Here is a 23,511-nt window from a genome sequence, read left to right on the forward strand (position 1 = left end):
CTGACTCTGTCTTCTAATTTTTGATTGTCTGGGTTTTCTTTTGGCGGCTGGCTGGTACAGGGATCAAACCTTGGACCTTGGTGTTATCAGCACCACGCTCTAAGCAACCGAGTTAACTGGCCAGCCCCTCTCCTTAATTTCTGTTTTGTAGCAATAGCACCAGAATTTTCCAAGTTCTCATATTCAAAAATTCAGACTGATCTCAGCTTATTTTTTCATGTACTCGTCTCTTACTAGATTGACAACTTTTTACTGTTACCTCTTTGTATTCCCATCACAGGGTCCTATATGGAATACACACACAGCAATTGCTGGTGATAATATTGTTGAGAGTTCTGTACCTGGCTGTGTGACCATAGGCAATTTGCCTACCTTCTCTGAAATGTGATAGGCACATTCTTAAAATGGAGCTGTCTAGACTCCCTTGATTCATCCTGCCATGGCTTCTTTTTCCCATCTAAATCTTAAATACATTTTTAGCTACCACCAAGTAAATGATATTTTTTTTCTGAACTTCCTAAAGTGCCAGATTAGATGAAATTCAGAAAAGCCTGATATTCTTATAAAGTTATACATGTGCATCATAGGAGTCTTAGAAAATACAGTTAAACAAAAATCATCCATGTATGAACCTTGGAAATATTATGTTAAATGAAATAAGCCAGACACCAAAGGACAAATACTCTATTTTTCCACCTATATGAGGTACCTAGAATAGTCAAATTCATAGAGACAGAACATAGAATAGTGGTTACCAGGGACTTGGGGCAGGGAAATAAGGAGTTATTGTTTGATGGGTACAGTTTTCAGTTTGGGATGATGAAAAACTTCTGGAGATGATGATTACACAACAGTGTGAAAGTACTTAATGCCACTGAGCTATATGCTTTAAAATGTTTAAAATGGTAAATTAATTAAATTTTATGAGTTATCCGGAAGTGGTTACTATTATTATTGGTGTATATCCTTTTAGTCTTCTTTTTGTGTGTGCACAGGGGTATTCGTGTATACCTTATGTTTAAGAAATATTTAGATAATACCCTACATACTTATATTGTAATCCAGCTTTTACTGTGTCATTAAAATTCTTCAATGACTTTATTTTTAGTTACTATAGAGGATTCTATTCTTTGGGTGAATCATGATTTGTTCGCCCTGTTGCTGAATGTTGAGGGTTTCAGGGTAAGAGGCAGTTTGCTATTATGTACAGCACTATAGCAGACATCCTGGTAGCTAAATATTTGCCCTGATGATTTCCTTGTTATAAATTGCTGGGACTGGAGTTTTGGTCTTTGATACACATTGTTAAATTGTTTCTTAGGAAGATTAAACCAATGGTGTTTGATAGTTCCCATTTTCCTGTACCTTTGCCAAGACTGAGTAGCATCCAGGTTTTTTTTGTTTTTGTTTTTATTTTGTTTTGTTTTTTCTAAAAGATGACTGGTAAGGGGATCTTAACCCTCGGCTTGGTGTTGTCAGCACCACGCTCAGCCAGTGAGCGAACTGGCCATCCCTATATAGGATCCAAACCCGTGGCCCTGGTGTTAGCAGCACAGCACTCTCCTGAGTGAGCCACGGGCCAGCCCTAGTAGCATCCAGTTTTAAAGTCTTCTAAAGTGTTACTGTGAGGACTACAGATAAAGAGGGCTTGTCTTCTACTGCACATTCTCTGTACAGAGCAAATCCCTCTAGACCTGAAGCCCATTGGAGTCAGGAAGAAACCTTTTAGATGACTGTCTGTTCTGTACCTGAGTTGTGTCTAATATTTTCCACTTCCGCAGGATTGCCATGGTGACTTAATTGATTAAAAGAATTAGGAGTCCTTTTCTCTGCAATTCCTATGATCTTTTCTGGATGTGGATTTGGGGCTGTCTGTATGCCTGTCACCTAATTCTGTCCCTTGTGTTTTAAAATTTTAGGTTCCAGTTTTTCTGATTCCATCTGTCTTAGCCATACTGTATTATATTTGACACTTAACATACTACCTCCTTGGTTTTTGAACCCCTGATCTTATTCCCAGAGATATATCCATTTGTTCAGGATTCATTTTGCAAAGTGTTTTCATCAAGCATCTGCCAAAAACAAAGCTGAAGTCAGATTTCAGACTAACTTAAATCTGAAGTAGCAAAGACAGGAAAAATGAATGAAGTAGTATCTTTCCCTTCTGTTTATACAGAACCAAGAAGTATGTAGGAGATAGAGAATTCCTAATTTGGTATCATTAGTATCTGTTTTTTTTATAGAATACTGATTAACTATATTCATTCATTAATTTCTGCATTAAACCTAAGAACTTACTGCCTCCTAGGGATTGCAGAGACAAAAATGATTAAGGGAAGATTCCTCCATCACAGAGGTCAGGTCCACTTGGGTATACTAATGCATTAGCAGTATAAACTAAGTAGTGAGGGATCATCTGTTCCTGATAGGAAACATTACTGATGGGGACTTCCAAAGGAGACATTTGAGCTGGGCCTTGAAAGATGAAAAGAATTTTTCCATGTGGGAAAAAAGGAGAAGCAGCAATTCTGGCAAAAGCACAGAGGCATGGAATGCCCAGGAGACACAAAGTTGCCTTATGTCACTGGAAAACAGGGCATATGGGGGTGTTGGGAAGAAATAAGAGATAAGATCAGGAAGAAAAGGGCCTTTTGAATGCTGTGCTTAGGGATTTGGACTTTATCCCGAGGGCAATAATGAATAACAATTATGTAGTGTTCAGAAAGTATTAACTTATTATCTGAGCATTGGTATAACACCAAGGCCCTTATGGAAGAAAGAGACATGATAAGTGTGACTTAGGGAACTTCTGCTGTGATGTGGCTGTATTAAAAGTAGAGATCACAGTAGCGTAGTGGGGATAGAATAGAAGAGTGATTAAAGGAACACTTCAGAATTAGAATCGAGAACAGAGACATTGGCTATTTATCTGAAAGAGCAAAGCAATTAAATCGTTCTCCATTTTTCACTGTACTATGATTATTAGCTATCTATATGCATACAAAGTACTTCGAAATGTTCGTGGAAAGATTTGTATTATCTATTAATTCTATTTTTCAACAAACTTTCTGAAGTACCCTCATATAAAAGTTGATCATCCCAATGTACAAGGTTCATTCCAACTTATCCTCCAAGTATTGGTTTAAGGGTTATTCCCAGGGAACTGTTTCCCTGAGGTTAGGTTACTCCATCCCCACAGCTCCCCTTACTTAAACTCCACACACTCACTTATAATTAGCTGTTCAATGTCTCACTGCCTTACTGGACCAAAACTTACTCTGTAACAGCAAGGACTATGCCTATTTTATTAACAACATAATAGGTGGCATTCAGTAAATAAATGAAAAAAAAATTAGAGTTAAACTAAATTATTAAACCACAGGGATACAGATTATGTCATATGTACTAAATAGATGCCCCCTGAGAGATCTTCAAAGGGAAAACTATAAAATAAAGCAAAAAACCATCTTGCTTCCCAGTTTTTGCCTTGGAGAGTCCATCATCCCAGTTCAGGACCAGACTACATTATCAACACTTAAGTGGAACAGAAATCCAATTTTACCTAGAGGCCACCTTTATCAACATATTCAACTCTTCCTAGTCCCAGAAGCAGGATAAAAAGTATTACTTTCATAGTGGTTGGACAGGAGCTCCCCAAAGCTTAAGAAAATCTTTCAACTCATTCAGGAAAACAAGTACCTCCTGCCTACCAGGAAACGTGCTAAGTAATGGGGAATGGAAGATCAGTAAATTAGGCCTCTGCCCTCAGCGACTCATACTCACAGTTCCTATGGGCAAATGGCAATAAAGCACCTAACAAAGTAAAGACCTAAGGACGTAATCAAAATATGACCAAGCCCACAGAAATTTTAAGAAGTCTGACGTATATAACCACCTAAAATTTCATCCAAACAATGTCCACTCAATATATACCACTCTCAGATATATACCCAAAATTCTTGCTTATGTGCACCAGCAAGAAACTGGAAATAACCGAATGTCTAACAGATACATAAACTATGCTATATTCTATCCAATAAAAATAAAGGAACTACAGAATGATTTAAGAAAAAGGAAGCACAAAATGTTTTATTAGCAGCTGCTGACAAGAGCATCAGACAACACACAATTTGAGTATGACAATCCCATAGATGGTTCATTTGAAACAAAGTAGTCTAAAGGAAAAGCACCCACAGTCACTTGAGAGAAAAGGGTACATATACTAGTCCTGCATTTGTAGTAACTAGAAAAATCCATAAACACCCAAAAGCTGAAATTAACAAAGGCCTGCCTTAACCCTATGCAAAGAGTACTTTCAGCAACAGCTCCAAAACAGTTACCTACCAAAAAATATTTTTAGTGTACTTTAAAACACTACTAAACCAAAAAAAATTAAATAAATAAAATAAAACAGCATGAAACCTACTACATTCCAGGTGCCCTGCAAGAGGCTGAAGAGAAAAAGATGAGTAAGATTCCTCAAGGAGCTTAACAATCTGTCAGGAGCAGAAGGACATATGTACAATTATCAATAATATAATAAAATAACTGCTCTAATAAGAAAAAAAAATTAGAATTGAGAAGACTTGGTAACCTATTTGGTTTTGTTCTCTCCTATGTATTCGGTCAATTGCCTGCAGGGGAATTTGTCTTAAGTTATAAAGTACAGTCATGCACCACATAACAATGTTTTGCTCAATGATGGACCACATATATGACAGTGGTCAGAGCCATAGGCTACACCATATAGCCTAGGTGTGTAGTAGGCTGTGCTATCATATTTGTGTAAGTACACTTTATGATGTTTGCACAGTGACAAAATTGCCCAATAAAGCATTTCTCAGAACATATCCTTGTCATTAAATAATGCGTGACTAATTCCTTTGGGAAGACCCAAAGGAAGATTATCTAATTCTAATTCTCCCATTACTACTTTTTATGATTGTCTGATCTATTTAATGGCTACATAGAGGTTAGATGTGATGGTTGTGACAGTAGTGACTAATACAACTTGTGCAGCATTGGTCAGATATCTGTATGATTTCATTCCAGGTTTACTGAGGCAAGGCCTTGGCTTGATTAGTGATGTAACTTCTCATGGGTACCACGTGGTGGCAATGGTGTTGCTGTAGATATTGGCAGCAAAGCAGTCTCAGGGTAGCAGTGGAAACCTTTGTGATACTGGGAATACATTTTCTTGTCATAAAAACCTCTTGAAAAGTATGAAGTCAGTGAAGCAGGAGAAAGAAGATGGCTTGATTTTAGTAGAGGACAAAGTCATTTTCAAGGATCAGAATAAGCGGAGGGTAAAACAACCAGTGTTCCCCACCCCGCCCCCCAACCCATGAGCTTACTGGCAACCATTGATGTTCCTTTTAAAAGTAATCAAGAGATGGAGGGGGGAAAAAAATAATGAAGAAGTGTATATTTTGGAAAACTCCTTACATACCTAAATTATTTGCTTATCAAATACCTTAGACTTATCATATTTCTTCTTAAAATAGAGCAATAAACTACAGGAGCCCCTTAAGCAAGAAGAATACATTGTCTTGAATTGAAAACGATAACTGTCCTTACAAGCTTTCTTAGGGTTGTTTCTCTTGGATCCTTCCCTCCAGCAGGTCCTTCTCTCTGATGATCTCTAGGTATCCTGTCCCTTTCTAGAATAGCAGCACCACGAGGGCTGTATCACCAGCACTAGGACAATGCCTAGCACATAATAGGTGGTCAGTAAGTAGCTGTCAATTAAATTAAACAAATAGATAAATTCATGAATTAGCTCATTGCTTTTCCTGCTAGAAACTAGAGATTCAAATTATCCCAGAAAAGGAAGAGCCAGTATTCTAGGCAGGATTACCGATAGCGTTTTTCTAAAATGTCATAAGAAGAGGCTTTTTCGACAATGCATCAGTCTAAAAATCATACTTTTTTTAAAAAATTAATTAATTAAGGCAGCTGGCCAGTTTGGGGATTCATGTAAATAATTAATTTATTTTTTGGCAGCTGGCCAGTACAGATATCCTAACCCTTGACCTTGGTGTTATCAGCACCATGCTCTCCCAAGTTAGCTAATCGGCCAGCCCCAAATCACACATTTTCATATGGACTAACCTAAATGTTTTATGAGTCTCACAATACCAACATTATCAACAGATTTTTGAAACACAGCCTGTGTAAAATATCAATAGATTCATGCTAATTTTAAATATCAATAGTGTTTCAGTACCTTAATAATTTTTCACTCCCTAGCTTAAAAAGAAAATAACCAACCTCAAAAGAACATCACAACAAAGACATCCCCCCCAACATCATTCTGCAATAATTTCATGGGCATTAATTGCATGAATATGGTTGGATTTAAAGGTATTCAGCCAGAATTTATAATTCCATAGTAGGTGATTTCAATTCCCGTGCCAAAATTAATTGGTGTCACTTATTTTCACTATATGGCAAGTTTCTCAAGGTATATAACTTTCTTGGTGTCATCTCCTGTTTTTGCAGCAGAAGGATACCATTCAAGGTAACCTGATAAAGATCCAACAGGAAATGGCTGACCTGGAAGCTGTGTTAGAGCGGCATAGGAGCCAGCCTTCTAACAGCTCCTCCGCCCTTGTAGCTGACCCTTGTGTCCCTGAGGACCTGCTAAATCCAGAACAAGACACAGAAAAAGGTTTGTAAGACTGGCCAAGCACTGTTATTTTAAGCAAAATTCTTCCCCCTCACCCCGCAAGCCCTTATCTCCTGAAAAGTGAGGACCTAGCTCCAAAATTTTATGATCTTTGCCCAGCACATATTTACTGAGTCACACCATGGGTAATTTTGGAGGCTTGGTCCTTAGTGTCACCTCACAGGTAATTTACCATTCAGAGGGACCCAAGACAGTCATTTCATTATCTGACTGAGCATCTACAATGAGGAGATGTTGTGGGGAGCCATAGGAAGTAAGACAGTACAGTTGTTGCTCTTAGGAAGCTAAGTATAATGGGGGAGATTGGCAATAGGTAATCCCATAATTTCATAAATCTATGAAAAAACATTCAGACATACTCCTTATAACATTGCTGTCAGATCATGAAGACCTATTTAATGTGCTTTCTGATTTATAGGAAAAGACATTCTATACCTCAGGAATAGCACTTCAATCCACAGAAAGCCCAATTATGTGGCAGAGTCAGGTGCTTTATGATATTATAGTTATCAACAAGGCCAGATGGACCTCTGAGAGGAAGCCATTGGAGTAACCAGGCAGGTGGGGTTGATCAGAGCTGACTTCCTGTATGAAGTGAGCGCCGAGTGGAGGAATAATGTGACATAGATGAAGGAAAGAGATGAAAATTTGAGTTTTTAATTGGAGAGACAGCCCAGCAAACAGGTTTTTAAATGGGGGCAAACACATAGGCACTAGAAGACAGGCTAGGCATGGGGTCTACATGGAAAGCTAGGTACTTAGGAACAGGCAGGGATGGTGCGCCCTCCCAAAGTACTCTTCAGCAATGTCTCAGTGATCCCCTACCCTACTAACTTAGTGTTAAAGTTCTTTCTTCGGCATCCCCTCCCACAATCCTAGTGGAAGTCCTAAGGCCTTCCTTTCAGCCTTTCTAGGAACACGAGTCTGTTAATTATTCAGAACAGTGGCCTTGGTCCCCAAGTGTGCCTTGCAGTATTTTTATGTTCAGGAAGAAACAGTAGCTCATGCATGAGAAGCTAGGAACTCTGCTGCTATGGCAGTGCTTCAAAGTGTATTTACTTAAATGCTTTCTTTGTAACTCTATCTTTATTTATTTCATCTCCCAGACAATGAAGTGCAGAGTGCTGTCCCCAGTACAATTCTCTTCTTTGGGGTGCTTTCACTGTTTTCAGTCTAAAAAGAGACTAGTCTTTTAATTCTAATGCTCAAGACATAAAATGTTGTTGTCTAGCTTTGACAATATGTGTAAATCTACTATCTCTTCTTTGGTGTATGTGTGTCGTTTTTTGTTTTGTTTTGTTTTGTTTTTCCTGAAGATCTGTAGATAAAATGTTTCTTTGGATCCCTGTACTGGCCAGCTGTCAAAAATAAGTTTCTTTTGGGCCAGCCCATGGCTCACTCGGGAGAGTGCGGTGCTGATAACACCAAGGCCCCGGGTTTGGATCCCATATACGGATGGCCGGTTCGCTCACTGGCTGAGCGTGGTGCTGACAACACCAAGTCAAGGGTTAAGATCCCCTTACCGGTCATCTTTTTTTAAAAAAAAAAAAAAAAGTTTCTTTTGTGACTTCATTTCTGAAACATTATGTTTATCAACTTAATGTCAACTCAAGTGTTAAGCCTTTTTCCCCCTTAAATTAGTGTGAGTCTAACTGAAACTTAACTTCTTAATCCTGGGAAAAAGAGCATTGTTTACCTTCTGGTGTATTCATTACATTTTTAAAAATAAACTTTATTTTGGAATGATTTTATATTTACAGAAAAGTTGCAGTGGTAGTATACAGAGTTCTTGTATACTCCTCACCCAGTTTCAGTTTATCCCTAATGTTATTTTACATTACCATGGCACTTTTGTCAAAACTAAGAAACCAACTTTAGTACCTTACTATTGAGTGAAAGTCTAGACTTTATTTGGGTTCCACCATCTTCTTTAGAGTGGGGTTGAGAGGACAGCTGGCCAGTACAGGGATCCAAACCCTTGATCCATCTTTTTTTATTTTTAAGATCCAGTATTTGGAAAGATGATGAAAGCCCTTTTTCTAGGGTCTTTACATCAGTGTCCTGCCCTTCAGCATAGATCTGTCATACTCTTTATTAAGGGTCATTTCTAAGCCTGCGTAATGTTTGGGTGCAAATGTGTACAATTACCCCTCATAAATTATGTGTACCTCTCTCTGCAGATAAAGCTGTTTCACATCAGACACTTAGTTTTTTGTTTTGTTTTGTTTTCTCCTGGATCTCCTGTAATTGAAAAAGTAAATATTAGCATTCGTGAGATCATAGCCCATTATGGTGGAAGTGATTTTCAGACACATCTGAGCTTTTCAGTCCTGCAGTACATTTCATTCTTGGAAGCACATGTTAAAAATTCCTAGGTTCCTCCCCTGGAACTTCGGAATCAGTTGAGGTGGGTGGGTTATGCACTTTTTAAAGCTGAGTTTCATAATGGGTTCTATATTTTATAGTTTATCTTTTCTGAAATATCTCTTTCCTTCCTCCCCAGTGTGTTTTCCTTGATTTTTCCTAATACCTTACATATATGCGTAGTGTGTAGTAGGCAGTCAGTAAATTTATTAAATGGTCTGGCCCATACTCCCTACCATGAGGAATGTAGCATGTTAAGACATCCAGATGAAGGGATGATTAAGGGGGACCATGGTACTGTTCTGGAACTTGGGCTCTGGATCCCTGCATTTATACTTCCCTAAACCAGCCAACAAATAGATCATCAGATCATAAGGCTTGCTGTTCAGAGAATGAAATGAGGATTAACAAAAAAGGAGCAGAAATGTTTTGGTCTGTTTTGTTTTATTTTGTTTTTAGGTTCTGTTGAGTTATTGACTGTTAAGTCAGGTTAGCTTATTTTCTTCATAGCTTGAGGCCTGTTGTACTGAAAAGAGGAATTAATATGCTAAATGTTCTGTGATGGAATGACTTTTTAATAGCTGTATTTTTGTCTGAGACTTTCCCCTGACTTTCACATTTTTTTAAACCTTTCCGATGGTTAATTCTGTCTGTCTGGTATGATTCCTTGGAAGCAGCACATTACCTTTATCAATTATCACCCTGTATTGGGTTGGGGCAGGGCGGGGGTGGTGGTACCTATATTCCTTGTTAGAGACCCTGCATACTTTCAGCATGGGTAGCTTCAAGCAGAGTTATTGTGTTCTTAGAAACTCACAGGTCTAAAAAAGACAAGCATAAAGGAAACTATAAATAATGCATTTGAAGATTAACTCAGGAAATCAATGATTATTTCCACCCCCCTCCAGGGCTAACCAGCGTTTTAAAAAACAGTTTAATTAATATAGCCCTTTGTTTAAATTTTAGCCTCAATTTATGGATTTTAGCTTTTCCAATAAAAGCTCAAAATGAATTCTAGTCATCTGTGACTTTTAAATGGATACAAGACATTTGTTTTTTAACTATTTGGTTTTGCTTTTTAAATATTTCTACCTTTAAGCCACTTCCTGGAAGGCAGTGGCACAATAATACATTTGGAGGAACTAATAAGTAAAAAGAATGTACTAATATACCTGAACTTTGCCTTGGGTCTGTTTTGTTTTTTCTCCCTTCTTGTGCCATTTCATCATTAGTTCCACATATTATTTCAAGTTTCCTTATCAACTGGCACCTTGGGTTTTTTTGTTCGTATGTTAGTTTTTTGGGTTTGTTTGGTTATTTTTTTTCCCCCAGTAATTGAAAATGTAAAGCAACATATTACTTATTTTTTTCTTTCTCATTTGATTCCCTTCTGTTTCCTCACACATGCAAAAGCTCAAACCCCCATCCCATATAGTCTTTGATGTGGAGGCAGAAAAGGAGATGGAAAAGGGAATGTGCTTTGTGCTTTCCAGTACTTTTTCTTTTTTATTATCTGAGGAGATTTGGGTATAATTTAGTTTGCTGCAGAGATAAAAATTTGTTACATATTCTTGTTTTCTTATCATCCATGGCCAAAAAATATAAATGTATGGTTTTTTTCAGTCTTGTGTCAGTTTGTGTGTCTCTGTTTACCCAGTCTTAAAGGGTTCCTCTTATTATCATTATTATTTTTTTAATAATTTAGTTCCATTTGGTACTAGCATCTGTCTGTTGCATCAGTTGTGTTTATAAAATTCTGTCTGATATATTTGTTTAAAACCAATGTGATTGTGGGCCGAGCCTGTGGCGCACTCGGGAAAGTGCGGCGCTGGGAGCGCGGCGACGCTCCCGCCGTGGTTTCGGATCCTATATAGGACTGGCCGGTGCACTCACTGGCTGAGTGCCGGTCACGAAAAAGACAAAAAAAAAAAAAAAAAAAAAAAACAATGTGATTGTCACAGCTGCTTTTGAAAAAATCAGTATCCTCACCTGAATTATCACTATCAGGACAAAAAGTAAAGTAGATTTCTTTGTTTCCTCATTCCCTGTAAAGCAGTATTAACTTCAGAGAAAAGTAGTGAATATCCTGTAAACCAGAATCCAGAAAGCCTTTCTACTAAGAACTTCCGAGTATCTCCAGATAGTTCTACCAATAAAAATAAAGAGCCAGAAGTTGAAAGGTAAGAAATGTCACATTATGTTATCTTAGTAACATCTTTACTTATATTGAACTCTTGTTGTTAATTTTTTCACATACTTTTTCCAGTTTTCTGTATACAGACATTTATAATACCTCTCATAGGACACTTCTTTTGTTTAATTTTATGTAGGCTTTTTTTGACTTATGCAAGGTATAAGCTACAACATGAGAAATGTTCAGTTAGATAGATCTGTCCCTTCTGAAGATCAGAATAAAATATAATAGAACTAAAACTTGGACAAGTCTAGAGGCTGATGATAGACATCTCCAAGGCAGCCCTTGCCCTAATTGAAATTTTTGCCACTCTAGAAAAAGTTTAGTTGTTGATTTCCCAAGAAAATATAATATTCAGATTATCTTTCAGGGATGTGTATTCAAATCACTATTGATATAAGACTGTATAGCACTTTGTATTTTCAAAAATACTTTGCCTGCTTCTTCATTTGATCTTTAAAACAAGACTGTGAAAGTAAAAGAATAAGTTCAGGACTATTCATTATTTCTTTTTTTTTTTTTTTCTTGGTGGCTGGCCTGTAGAGGGATCCGAACCCTTGACCTTGGTGCCTTGGTGTTATCAGCACTGTGCTCTAACCAAGTGTATTATTTCTATTTGATAGTTCAGGAAGGAGAGACACAGAACCATTAGGGTCACACATCTCACCACTCTAGGAAGAAAAAGAAATTCATGTTTCTTGAGTCCCTCCTGCATGTATATATTTTTTATTTATCTCTCTAAGAATGGCAACAGGTTGTCAATAATCTAATCACACCATCTTTTCCAAGCCCCTTGGACTTGACTGAGGACATGTTTTTGAGGCTAGGGTGACAGAGAATGAAAAGATCTGGCTTCCACAGGCACCAAAGCCATGATTATAGGTAATGACCTCATTGGCATGCTCTAACCAAGTGAGTTAACTGTCCGTTTACTATTCAGACTAAATATTCCTGCTCTTCCTCCCCCTGAAGTTACCTTATAGAGACTTTTTTGTTTGTTTGTTTTGTTTTGTGGCTGGCCAGTTTGGGGATCCATACCCTTGACCTTGGTGTTATTAACATCATTCTCTAACCAACTGAGCTAACCAGCCAGCCACTTACAGAGACTTTTATCATAGAACCTAGACATTGAACTTCCTCTCTCTACTAGACTATTGGAGAGCAGCTGGTTTTGCTCACCTTCAATTCCAGGGGTTAGCTTTAGGGCCTGACTCATAGTAAGCACCCAATAATTGTTTGAATTAATCTCTGAGGCCCTTTAAAACTATTAAGTATATTATTTTGCAAAGTTCTAAACACCTAAAAGAGTAGAGGAACTATACTTTTCTAACAATATTTTATAGTTGGCTTTTGTTTTTAGAATGACTTTGGACATTGAAAAGTCAGGGGATAGGGATGATTCTATAAATTCTGCTAAAATTGGGTAGAAAGAATGAGTGTAGAGATGTCAACATTAATCAACTAATTTCATATTAGGAGATCTGTGTTTAACACATCCATTTGGACTCAAGTAGAATAAAGTATGGAATTTGAGTGAGTGGGTGGATAATTTGGTAAAATTTGCTGACATGCTTTTAAACAGCTAGAAGACATACTGCCTCAGACCAACCCCTAAGGGGAGATGTTATATGTCAACTATGACATGTTGGCAGGCAGCATGAATTCAGACTTCTAGGCTGTCACATGGGCTCTTTTTTGCTAGTCATTCATGATTTCTCTGACAGTGAGCTGTTTCACTTATGCTTTGGCTGCCTGGGAAGTATGATTAGTCCTTTCACAATTGGTGGTGATGGTTTTCTCCTTTCATACATCTTTCTAGGTCTTCCCCTTCTAAATCCCAGTTGTTGGATAAAAGGTGGTATGTGCACAGCTACTCTAGCAGTCTACGGAACAGAAACTGCCCATCGCGAGAGGAACTTGTTAAGGTCATTGATGTGGAGGAGCAGAAACTTGAAAAGTCTGAGTCGCACGATTTAATGGAGCAGTCTTATTTGCCAAGGCAAGATCTAGGTAATATTTCATCTGCTCTAATGGGAAAAACATTTTTATTTTACTCTGAATCCTACATAAAGATATTCTAGTTCATCAACTTTCAGATGTACTAGTCTGTATGGATGCTTCTGTTATACTTGAGCCCACTTTAAAAAAATAAAGTGTTAATCCAAGTTTACTTGAAAGCTATTACAAGCTGTTAATCTGTCCATATTGGTTTAATTAATGATTTTGAGGATGGGAGAGTCTTGGTGCACTCTAAGTATTTTAAGTCAACTGTTAGAGGTTCTAAGTCCCTAGAATAAAGTTTTAGGCCTCTCTTTTATTGAAAAATGAGCCAAATCCCAAAGCAAGGTCTTCTTTTATGAATATAAATGACTATATATTTTATGCCTTATAAATCCCTTTAATGAGTATTTTGTTTTATGACTTGTAAATCAAAGTTTTAATCAGTAAAGAAAGTTTATAATTAATATTCAAAAACACATCATGAAAGGTACTGTTTGGCATCAAATGTGGTATTTGGCCATGTTCATAGGGGTCATTTTATGAATCTCATACATTCTACTTAGCTGCACTTAATTCCTGATACAGTGACATTTTCTGAAATGTTTCAGGAATGGTGCCTCTGCTCTTTTTAATTTGCTAAGGATATCTTTTGATTTATTAAGTGGAAAAGGTAATGATGTCATCAGTAAACAAAAAAATAGTTATTTGCCATAGTTTTCAACCTTTTTTTCCTGTCTTACAAAAGTATCATATGTTCATTGCCCCAAAACTGGACAATATAAAAAATAAAAAAGAGGAATATTTTAAATTACCTATATTCTTGTCAGTTAACAATAAAATATTGCTATGTTTCTTTATCATTTTACTTAAACTTTTATTTTTAAAATATAGTCACAATAAATAGTATTTCTTAGCCATCTTCTTTAATGTATTAGAAACATTTCTTTTTATTATATATCAGTGTTTATGTTCAAACTATAATAGGTGAACAGTACTCCATTGGGATAAATGTATCACAATTTATTTAATCTTCTATTATTGGACATATAGGTTGTTTCTAAAATTATACTATTATAAACAATGTTCTAGTGAATATCACTATGACTAAACCTTTGCTTACATCTTTTATTTTCTTAGGATACATTTCTAAAACTAGAATTGTTGACTGAAAGTGTAAATACATGCTATGGCTTTTGCTGCATAATGCCATATTGTCCTTCAGAAAAGTTGAAACCACTTTGCACTTTCACCAAGTTTATCAGTGTACCCATTTTTCTCTTAACCTAACTTCTTTGGTCTTTTTAATTCTGAGCAGAGGCTGGAACCTTGTAATTCAAGATTCATTGTTATGTAGATCAAATTTCTTCTCCCATTTCTTTCAGAAGGAACCCCTTACCTGGAATCTGGAATCAGCCTCTTCTCTGATGACCCTGAATCTGATCCCCCAGCAGACCAAGCCCCAGGGTCCGCTCACATTTGCAGCATGCCACCTTTAAACTCTGCATTGAAATTACCCCAAGCTCAAGTTGCAGAATCTGCCAACAGTCCAGCAGCTGCTCATAATACCGATATGTCTGGGTATGATGTGAGCGAAGAAAATGTAAGCAGGGAGAAGCCAGAATTGACATCTTCAACAGAAGGGGTCAACAAAAGGATATCCATGGTGGTATCAGGCTTGACCCCACAGGAAATTGTGAGTGTATCCATATGGGTCTCCCTAATGATTGAGATTTAATGACATCCTGCAAATAGTTTTATTATACAGGTACTATCTATGAATAACATATAGGAAGAAATCTAAAAAACAAGCACAAGTCTATTACTAATTACATTAATATTTTCTGAAAATTTGGATCTAGATATAGATATAATAGGGATTATTTTACATATATTTACTTGAGAAAATAATTATTAAATATTAGCAGAAAGGTTATACTTTTGGGTATGATATAGAGCTTTTGAATTTGAATTTTCTTTTTATCTAAAAAAGCAAGCAGGTATGGCTCAACTCCCCAGAAAGGCATTTTTTTTCTGCCCTTGGTTCACATTTGAGTGAACTTATTAGCATGTTTTACTAAATCCTGGCTGGGAAGACAGTTTTTTAATAGCCTACCCTGTCATTTCTGTCCTATAACATCCCTTGCTGTTAGGATTTTGGCATCTCCATGGGCTCCTCATGCCAAAAATGGGAATGGTTTCACAATGTGGAAAAATACCCATTAAAATATTAAGACCACTGGAACCTTGTTTCTACTTGGGCTGCTTGTAGATTTCAGACATCCTGGGAAATTTACCTCCCCTGTAATTAATTGTCATTGGTATCACTTCATAATAAAATAATTGAGTATTTCTCTTAAACCATGGTAAAACACACCAGACTATTAAATGGATTCAATAGTGGGTGCCATTTATTGCACACTGAGAGATGATAGAGTCATCTGAAGTATCTTACTTAATGTATCCTTTCTAGGATAAGAACCATTTTTCATACAACTTCTCCAAAGGTAGCAACTCAGCATAGCATTCTCTGTGTAGTGGGCCAGATGCATCCCACTACTAAAAGGGCACAACAGACTGCCAGGTAGATGCAATGAATAAGTGCAAGATGATGGCTATTAACATTCTCCTCTCACAGCCCCACGGCTGGACTAGCAATTTGCTCTGAAAATTCATACCTGTGTCTGTTTAAATGGCTCTTGATCACTTGCCTACACATCTAGAATTCCCATTTATTCATTGAAAATTAGCATTTCTAGGGCTGGCCCATGACTCACTTGGGAGAGTGTGGTGCTGATAACACCAAGGCCAAAGCTTTGGATCCCTATATAGGGATGGCCGGTTAGCTCACTTGGGAGAGCATGGTGCTGACAACACCAAGTTAAGGGTTAAGATCCCCTTACCAGACATCTTTTTTTAAAAAAAGAAAGAAAAGAAAATTAGCATTTCTTATTTCTTTGTTTTACAAGTTCAGTTTTTCAGAGATGGCTAAAATGGTCCAATCTTTGTAGCCATGGGCAATTCTGAGCTGCAGATTAGACTACAAGTGGCTTGGGTACATGGTGTCTTTAAACAAGCAAAGAGGAAAACTTTGAGCTCTATTCAGACTTGCTGAAGTGTTGTAAATTTATGATGAAAGCTACTGACTATATTACACATGATTAACTCTGAAGCCCATATTAAGATCATCTTGTCAGCAGTTGCTCTTCTAACTGAACACTGTTTCAAAGCTGGCATTTCAGTAATTAACCAGTTCACAATTGCTGATGATCCTGGCAGAGGGCAGTGGTGAAAGGGGGAGGATGTCATTGGCTTCTCTACCCTACCTTTTTTCAGTGCCCTGTTGCAATGTGGAGTGAGGCATCATGAAAGAAAGATGGCCTGACCTCCATTGCAATATTGTGCAGCACATAATACTGGGGTGGGTGGCAATGGCTAAAATGATGGCCTTTGGCAAACAAAGTTATCTACCAATTATGTCAACTGTGCCCATAATGGATCCAGTTAATTTCTTTTACTGCCTATTGATTTTTGTTTGGTTGGTAGATAATAGCTGAAGGACTCTGGATTTCTTTTGGGAAGAATATGAGTCTCTTTCAATCCTTCTCCTTAAGAGAATTTATCGATAGTTTTTGCACTGACCTTTAAAAGCATCTTGACTTGAGTGTTTTGAATCTTGGTTTTAAGCCATGTATATCTGTAACAATTTTCTACGCAGGCTAGTTACCTCTCAGCTTATAAAGTACAGGCTGATAAATCTAAATTATAGTATAATAGTGTCACTATGCAACGAAACTTTTAGGGAATCAAATGATATCTGCTATTAAAGACAAAATTAATATTATTTTGAATCCTTGGTTCTAATTCCATGTCTGCTAGCAAAGACTTAGAATTTCTTCCTCTGACTTGTACATGGTTTTTATTAAATTATTTATTTCAAGTCTTCGTGTATGTTAGAATAAAAAAGATGTACATATTCTGAGAAAAATGGAGACTCAAAGCTAGGATAACTAATTCTCTAACTTGTACACAAGAGGTAATTTATTATAATACAGTATTTGATTTGATTTCAGATGCTTGTGCACAAGTTTGCCAGAAAACACCACATCACTTTAACTAATGTAATTACTGAAGAGACTACTCATGTCATTATGAAAACAGGTATATGAAGAACCTTTTCATAATATGTTGTATCTGTTGCATAAAACCACATGAAGAAATAGGAATATTTCTTAAGTATAGCATGGACGATAGTCTTCCAATAGTCAATCAATTATTACTTTATGAAACATAAACAATAGTTTTGCTGCTTCCTGACCCCCTTTTGTTTTGGGTTAAGATTTGGAGGTTGATGAGCCAGAATAATGAACCACTTCTTCCTGTCTACCTGCCTGGACTACACTGGGTGAAAACCTTTCTGGTGAGCCAGAGCCCAAGTTCTGGAAGAACAAGGAGGCAAAGGGGAATGGGGCAGAAGCAAATTTCACTGAAAATCTGGAGACCCTAACTCCATGTAACACCTACTTTGAATGTGGTTGAGAGCTTTTCAGGAAACAAGTTTGATAACTCTCAGAAAGCCCTTACATACTAGGGTACTTCAAAAAGTTTGTGGAAAAATAGAATTAAAGGATAATATGAATCTTTCCATGAAGTTTTTGAAGTACCCTCCTGTGAAGAAGGAAGAAATGAAGGGGACAGTTTATTTATCCTACACTTTCCCCTTTAAATCTTAATTATGACTGTGTATAAAGGAGACCTCTGGGAGTTTTTAATTGACTGTGAGCTAAATCTGAGTAAATATTTCAGGGCTGCTAAAAGAGTTTATTTGAAATTGGGCCTTATTAATACGAGCCTAATGTCTGGAGCAAATGAAGTAAAGATCTGGACCCCCACTGTATTCTCTACTTGAATGACTGCCTAGAAGATGATGTTGTTTTTTTTTTTTAAGATGGTCACTGACAAACTATAGAGTGTTTATCCAGAAGTAGATGGTGAAGATGGGGAAAAGGAACTCAAAATAATGTCATTTGAAGAAGAAGCTTTAGGGAATAAGGCAACTGTCTTCAAATAGCTGAGTAATTGTTATCTGGAAGAGGAGTCAGATTCACTCATGGGGTTCCAGAAGGCAGACAAAAACCAGTGCATGGAGGACACAGGAGATGCAGATTGTGGCTGAACTCTAAGACCTTTCTAACAAAATTGTTTCTCTGGATATATTATGATCCACTCCAGGATGTTTCTGTTCACAGAGCTGCAGGTGCTTGAGCAGAGGGTCCAAACCCCTTGGACATGTTGCTTTAGGATGTCTAAGATCCTAGTTTTATACTGTAGGAAAATTGTACCACAGGATCAGAGGGTAGTGCTCACTGGAACCAGGTGCCAGAATAAGGTACCACAAACTAATTATTTTAGAGACAAGTGTTATTAAACTTTAATACATCTTAAGCTATAGGCTTGGATCAAAGCTGATGAAAGGTGAAAAGAAGACTTTAAAATGCAAACTAAATCTAAAGTAGTTGAGTCTTTAAACTCAAAGGCAATATATAACATTAGCTACTTTTATACTAAAAATGAGCTAAAATTTCTAAGTTTAAAGCATAATAATTAAATGAGCTTTTGCAGCAGTTAAAAAGCTTCAAAAACTGTGAGGAATTGTGTGAGGGAGAGTGGCTGCTGCTACTATTTGCAAATAGCCTGCTGAGTTTAGTATTTAATTAAATACATTTCTTCTTTAAAAGTAAATGGTCTTCCCTCAGTTTGTTTAGTTCTTCAGAAGTGTCTTTGAAACACTGGGAAATAAACAGAAGTGATTCTTCAACTACTGCTTTCTGAAATACTTATGTAAGAAAGAGAAAAGCTATGAAAATACTCTACTTTCCTATCTTTCTCAGGGGAATATTAGGGGATAGCATTCCCCAAGTAGTAGTTCTGGGGGTGAAAATTTGTCATTTACATTGACATTTCAGATTTAGGATTTGAAGATACTGTTTTCTTCTCCTTTCACGTGTTACCATCTAGTAAACTAGATCTTCTCCATCCACATTAATGTTACTGACATGAGTAATTCCTTGAACACAACGATGGAGATCTTTAGCTAGCCTTGGCATCTAGAAGATGGGGCAGACATTTCTTCTGGTCCGTACCTGCTGGTTATAATTAGTGGTGCTTCCAGCCTCTGATGCTCTTATCAGGGATCTTGGAATCATCAATCTAGAGTGATGTTGAGAGCGTGAGGAGCTGGGGCTCTTTAGCCTGTTGGGGCAGTTCTTCCTGATTTTGTTTTTAATTTATAATCCTTTGGATGTTTTTCATTCTGCAGATGCTGAGTTTGTGTGTGAACGGACACTGAAATATTTTCTGGGAATTGCAGGAGGGAAATGGGTAGTTAGCTATTTCTGTAAGTACAATACAGTTTTTCCACTCCTCCCTTTAACACCTCAGAATTGCATTTTACACCTAACATTTTAACACCTAAGGTTTTTGTTGATGCTGAGTCTGAATTACCAAAAGGTCTTTAACAGTAACACAAAACTAGCTTTATGTTTAATGCATATTGCTTTTTTCAGATAAGCTGGTGGTATTGGGAAAATGGATTTCTTTTATAACTAGTAGGACCATATGAACTAGGGATTTATTTAATAGTGGGCAGAAATCCATGTGCAGCAGGCATTTTTATAATGTTTAAATTAAGCATCAACTGTATGTCCAGAAGTAAATCTCTATAACAAGCCTTATTAAAGAGCTGTGCCTTTAGAGGGAGAGGACCTCGCCTCTGTCATTCTTCCTGTGCTCTTTTGTGAATCGCTAAACTCGCTACCACCATAATAAGAATATGTTCTTCTGTTCCATGTGACCTGTCTTTTCTGGGTTCTCTTTAGGGGTGACCCAATCTATTAAAGAAAGAAAGATGCTGGATGAGGTAGGTACTTTATGTTACAAGTGCCATTTGAATCACATAGTCATGAAAAATTTATCTGCTTTCTTCCATCAATGCACCACTTTCCTAAAATTATCCTTGGCAATAGGGATCATCAAGAGTTATGCAATATGTTTTTTTTTTTAATTGGATATGTTTTTTTTTTTTTTAAAGTGTTATGCAGATTTATAGCCATACCATCCTGAATGTGCCTGATGTCATCTGATCTCTGAAGCTAAGCAGGGTTGGGTCCAGTTAGTGCTTGGGAGACCGCCTGGGAATACTGGGTGCTATAGGCTTTTTAAGAAAAAAAAATGAGTTATTCAGAGCAAACCAAGAAATTCTGTGTTCTCCCTTGTTGTAGATTTCAAAAGAAACAGTCCTTTCCTTGGAGGGAAGGGAAAGGAATTTATAAAGCAGAAAGAAAAGATTCACAGGGACAAAAAAAAAGGCCCAACTGAATCTATATGTGTACACACTTGTAGAAAACTGGCTGTTCAATGTTGTTGAAGAAAAATCCTGTGTATTAATATGCAAATTTATCTGTTTAGAAATCAGATTCCTTCAAAGGGATGTTGCTCTTTATGATACTGAGAACAGTGAGAAGTAAATAAGATGGAGTGTAGGAAGAGGAATAATTTTAGAACACCCATTTACTAGCCGATGATGACAACAGATCAGGCAAAATAGCAAAAACAGTTTTAAACTATTATGCATTGTTGGAAATATTCATAATTAACTAAAGGACATTTTTGTGGGCTTTAACTTTCATTCAGTGACTGTTTATTGGGAGTCTACTATGTGCCAAGCACTAGGCATACAACAGTAAACATGAATGACCGAGTCCCAGCTCTGGTAGGATTCATGTTCTAGTGAGGGGAGATACACAATAGGTAAAGATGAGTTAAGACACCAGTAATGCCATGAAGAAGTATGCAGAACACTGGATTAGTAATTGGCTGGGAATAGAGGTTGACTACTTTTGTTAAGGAGTCCAGGGGAAGGCCTTTCTGAAAAGATTGAGCTGAGACCTAAATGACAGGAAAGGATTGACCTTCAAAAAAGTAGGGAATGGGTATTATAGACAGAGGAACAGCAAGCATAAAGGTCTTGAAGTAGGGATGAACTTGTTTTATTAAGGGAAAATAGGCCAGTGTAGCTGGAGAGTAGTAATTGGTGAATAATGTGTAGAGGGAAGAGGTTAGGCAAGAGGTGGGAGGTCATAGACAAGGGCCATATCAGGTAGGAGTTGATGCAAGCCATGATAAGGAATTCTAATTTTATTCTTAGGGTAATTGGAGACATGGAGATGGTAAAGAAGAGGTTGGTTTGGGATGTATTTGGAGATAGGACGCTAATGGATTAAATTTGGAGGATGAGGTACAGAGGAATCAAGCTGGCCTGTTAGCTCAGTTGGTTACAGCGCATTGTTTTAACACAAAGGTCAAGAATTTGGATCCCCATACCAGCCAGCTGCCAAAAAACAGAAAGTATAAAACAAAACTGTCTAAAGAGAGGAATCCAGGGGGTGACTCTTGGGTTTTTGGCATGAACAAAAGGTGGATGTTAGTAATATGAAATTAGATAAAGAAGAAATGGGGGCAAAGCATTTGGGGGGCAGGGCAGGAGGTAGGAGTGGAATCAGGAAGTATTTAAATGTGTGAATTTCAAGATTTATACTAGACATCTGGATAGAGAGGTTAACTAGGCAGTTAGACACATTGTATGAAGCTCGAAGCAATCAGAACTGTAAATATGTGAGTCAACTTCAAACAAATGGTAAATTTATCACTAGACTCTTCTTCAAGTGACTAGGAAATGGTAAGTATTCTTTCTCCTAGTAACAGCCTGTGGTTACATTCTTGCCTTTATTTTTCTTTATAATACTCGGCAATACACGCAATCTTCCGTGCAATCTAAGTTTCAGTCAGAATTGTTTCTAAACATTCTTCCCCAAATTTCTCCCAAAAACTCTAACCTCCCCAATTCCATTATTTATGTTCTCATCCTTGACTAGTCAGAATAGTGATTATGAGGAACCTCTAACTTTTTTAGTGTATTAAATGTATATTTTATCATTTTGGCTTCATTAAATCTCAAGGGAAATCTGAAAAGCCCTTATTCCTTTAGATGGTAATATACAGTTGATTTTAAGAGATCAGGAATTCTTCGGTTATCTTGGTAACAGCACAGTATTAGCAGTTTAATCCAAATGCTAAGTGAATGTTATAAGAGGGGATAGATGTTAAAACTTAAAATGCATTAAGTCCCAGTGAGGTGAAAATCCAATTGTTAATTTCTTCAGACAGATTTGCTTCAGTGGATTGATTTCAGCAGCTGAGATTCTGGTCATTTCACCTAATCCACCAAAAGGAATGATTGTGATTATTTGTTTGTTTGTTTATTTTTGTTTGTCAAAACTCTGCCTGGAGATTCTGAATGCCTATGCATCTGTTTCACTTCCATTGATGGAGGTTTCTCTTTCTCTGATCCCTATGGTTTGGGTTTGGTTTTTTCCAGCATGATTTTGAAGTCAGAGGGGATGTGGTCAATGGGAGAAACCACCAAGGTCCAAAGCGAGCAAGAGAGTCCAAGGACAGAAAGGTAAAGCCCTCCTTCCCCATGTTGACAAAAACCCCATCCTACCACTCTGCATTTCGACCCCTTCCTGGAGATGGTCACCATTCTGTGAGGCTCATTACATAAATACTGTGCTACAGCACTAGCTAGGCACTTTCACAGAACTTCTTTTTTAGTTCTCCCAGCCCAGCAAGGTAAATAAGTGTTGTCTCTATTTTATGAATGAGGGAACTTAGAAGTTTAGAAAGGCTGTGTAATTTGGATTCCAGTCTGGGATTTAAATCTCAGCTAATAAGTGGAAGGGCTGGGATTTTTTTTTTTTTTTAATCTTTTTATTTATTTTTTAAATTTAAACATAATTGCTTATACATATTTGTGAGGTACAGAGTTGAGTATCAATACCGGTATATAATATATGATGATCAAGTCAGGATAATTAGCACATTCATCATTACAAAACGTAATCATTTCTTTGTGTTGAGGACATTTGATCTCTCTTCTAGTCATTTGATAACATGCAGTAAATTATTGTTAATTAGAGGTGCCTAACTTAACTGTACATCAGTAGAACTTACTTTTCCTAACAGAGCTGGGATTTTAAACAGATGTGAATGTAAAGCCTTTACTCTTTCTACTTCACTGGCTTGTCTTTCTCTAAAGCAGTGTGGTAAGGGCTGTGAGCAGAACGTACACAGTGCTGTCTGTGGAAGCATAGAGGAGGAAGTGATTAATAATCAACAATACCTAACATTTATATAATGTTCACTCTAT

The 23,511-nt window shown here is 37.1% G+C and overlaps 1 protein-coding gene and 1 pseudogene across 1 annotated transcript in view; both read left to right on the forward strand.

The window, feature by feature from the left end:
- The window catches only part of BRCA1 (BRCA1 DNA repair associated), a 62,223-nt gene that overhangs the window by 32,977 nt on the left and 5,735 nt on the right, over positions 1-23,511 (forward strand). The window contains exons 10-17 of the mRNA XM_063113173.1: positions 6,502-6,670; positions 11,106-11,232; positions 13,066-13,256; positions 14,630-14,940; positions 17,318-17,405; positions 19,564-19,641; positions 20,123-20,163; positions 22,681-22,764. Of these exons, the coding sequence (XP_062969243.1) occupies positions 6,502-6,670; positions 11,106-11,232; positions 13,066-13,256; positions 14,630-14,940; positions 17,318-17,405; positions 19,564-19,641; positions 20,123-20,163; positions 22,681-22,764 (1,089 nt within the window). The remainder of the gene's footprint in view (positions 1-6,501; positions 6,671-11,105; positions 11,233-13,065; positions 13,257-14,629; positions 14,941-17,317; positions 17,406-19,563; positions 19,642-20,122; positions 20,164-22,680; positions 22,765-23,511) is intronic.
- Positions 20,345-20,459, forward strand: LOC134389905 (5S ribosomal RNA; annotated as a pseudogene).

This window comes from Cynocephalus volans, chromosome 10 (genome assembly GCF_027409185.1).
Source record: "Cynocephalus volans isolate mCynVol1 chromosome 10, mCynVol1.pri, whole genome shotgun sequence".
In the NCBI taxonomy this organism is placed as follows: domain Eukaryota; kingdom Metazoa; phylum Chordata; class Mammalia; order Dermoptera; family Cynocephalidae; genus Cynocephalus; species Cynocephalus volans.